This window comes from Carlito syrichta, unplaced genomic scaffold, assembly GCF_000164805.1.
Source record: "Carlito syrichta isolate Samal-C Ts95f unplaced genomic scaffold, Tarsius_syrichta-2.0.1 Scaffold301018, whole genome shotgun sequence".
NCBI classification, from domain to species: Eukaryota; Metazoa; Chordata; class Mammalia; order Primates; family Tarsiidae; genus Carlito; species Carlito syrichta.
This window is the reverse complement of record NW_007245114.1, coordinates 245123-247228: the sequence shown is the minus strand read 5'-3', so window position 1 is coordinate 247228 and position 2106 is coordinate 245123. Positions and strand designations below refer to the sequence as shown.

The window sequence follows — 2106 nt, the reverse complement described above, 5'->3', positions numbered from 1 at the left end:
GGACCTCCAGTGGCCCATTATTTCATCCTAACCCTCCCAGCCCCTGCATGATTGCAATTTTCTGTTGACAGAATCACCCACCAGGCTCTGCCTGCTTCCATCATTAAAATTTTCCCTTCAGGGAAATTCTCTAATACTGTGCTACAGGGGTTCTGTGCCTAGAGTGTTGTGGGCACACACCCGTGTTATCCCTGTGTTCTCCATCAAGGGAAGACAAAGAGGTGGCATCAGCTCCTTAGCTTCTCAACACAGCAGCTTTGCCAGCACTCTCTTGAGGTTGTTCCAGGCCTGGACAGATGCCACACCTATCTCCAGCCAACTCCTGGGGGACCTTACCCAGCTCAGCTGAGGGCAGAATTTCACATTTTGTTTGCCCTGCATAGGCAAGGAAGAAAAGTAAAGGCCAGGGGCTGGCAGAAGTTGGTCCAAACCAAACATACACACACACACACACACACACACACACACACACACACACACTCACACACACACCCACACATACACATAAATACAAAAGAGGGCATGGGGACAAGCACCAGCACCTCTGCCTAGTCGGTGCAGGTGATCATTAGGAAGCTAAGTCCCAGGCCAGAAATGGGCAACCAGTCCAGCCAGCACAGTTGTCAGTACAGCCACAGCATTCCAGTGCTCAGCTCCTCGGCTGGAGATCAGTGGTGACTGCTGCCATGTGTCCAGACACAGCTTGTCCTTCCATTACAGCGGAATGCGATGGGAGTGGGGTGAGAAGATGATGGGGTCGGTTATTTCATTCCTTTTCTTTTTACAACTTCACTTTTGGAGACTTCAGAGTTCCAAGTATCTTCTGTGCTGTGGAACCCCAGAGTTTTCTTGCCTTGATGGCTGGGAATCTCTTGGACCCTGGATGCACTTACTCCATGATGGCCCGGTATAGTGCAGGTTCAATATAATCTTCCCGGTATCTTGAGTTAATGACTCGTTGCCGTTTCTTTTCTTGCTTAACCTCTTTCTCTGTGAAAATCTCATTGAAGCGCATGTCTGAGGCTACTGACTATAGAAGAATAAGCAAGCCAAATAATCACTTTGTGTCCAACTACCCCCCACTCCCAAAAAAAAAACCCCAAAGGGACATATCCTTGCCTTGTTCCCTCCCTCCCAGACAGGAACCAAGGGCACACAGAAAACACACACTCACCAGTCTAGACTTGACTCTCTTGGGAAGCTCTTCATCCAGCGTATACACGTCATCTCTCTTAACCACAAGCTGTGAGCCATCCTCAAACTCCACCTGCCAAGGAAACAAAGGCATTTTTCCTAGGATATCCCTAACTCTCTCCATAGTTCACCATGCACAGTCAATGGAAGGCATTAGAACACTGAAGTAAGGACTACCATGTCTGAAGCCACACTTGGCAGACCCCTAGATAAAGGGCAGACCTCTAGCTCTGAAATGGCACCAGCCCATTATTTCTGACCTCTAGCCCAAGAGGAAGAAGAACTGAATTAAGTACTCCCAACTCCCAAACAAGAACTTCTGACTACCTGGTACATTTGGATGGGGTGGGAGGCCACAAACTTGGCTCCATAGATTTGGCCATCTGTCCATCTTACTTGGACCACTTCCCCTTCAGCAGGAGGACCCAACTGGAGACAGTCCTGGCTCTGAGGGAACACAAAGGAAGGAAGGTGAAAGGAAGAGCCACTTGAGCACAATGGTAACTGATATCTCTCAAGGAAGAATGAACCAAGACAGACTGCTGCTCAAATACTCCAAGGCAGCTCTCTCTGGGTTGAAAGTTATACTAGTTAAAGACCTGCTTGCTACTTCAAAGTCAGCCCCATATCTCTGGTCCCACTGCTTCTAGGGCATAAAAAAGAGCAGCTATAATAAACTTAGTAAACATAGGAGAAAAGTGCTGGACTCAAGAGTCTTTCTTATATTCTTTCAACTTTCCTCTTATATTCTTTCAACTTTCCTGGGCTTTGCCATGAAGAAATGCTACAGCTGTACTAAACTGTATCTTAAGAAACGTCTTCTAAGCCGGGCTCAGTGGCTCAGCCTGTAATCCCGCGCCTTTGGGAGGCTGAGGTGAGTGGATTGCCTGAGCCTGTGGGTTCGAGACCCGG

The 2106-nt window shown here is 48.1% G+C and overlaps 1 protein-coding gene across 2 annotated transcripts in view; it reads right to left on the bottom strand.

Moving 5' to 3' along the window:
- Positions 1–504: 504 nt before the first annotated feature.
- The window catches only part of KDM4A (lysine demethylase 4A), a 55368-nt gene continuing 53766 nt past the window's right edge, over positions 505–2106 (bottom strand). The window contains exons 20-22 of one of the 2 annotated variants that reach the window (XM_021710744.1): positions 1522–1641; positions 1175–1267; positions 505–1030 (exon numbers count right to left, since the gene is read on the bottom strand). In XM_021710744.1, the coding sequence (XP_021566419.1) occupies positions 890–1030; positions 1175–1267; positions 1522–1641 (354 nt within the window). In that variant the 3' untranslated portion in view covers positions 505–889. The remainder of the gene's footprint in view (positions 1031–1174; positions 1268–1521; positions 1642–2106) is intronic. The other variant, XM_008054745.1, reaches the window with a different exon arrangement.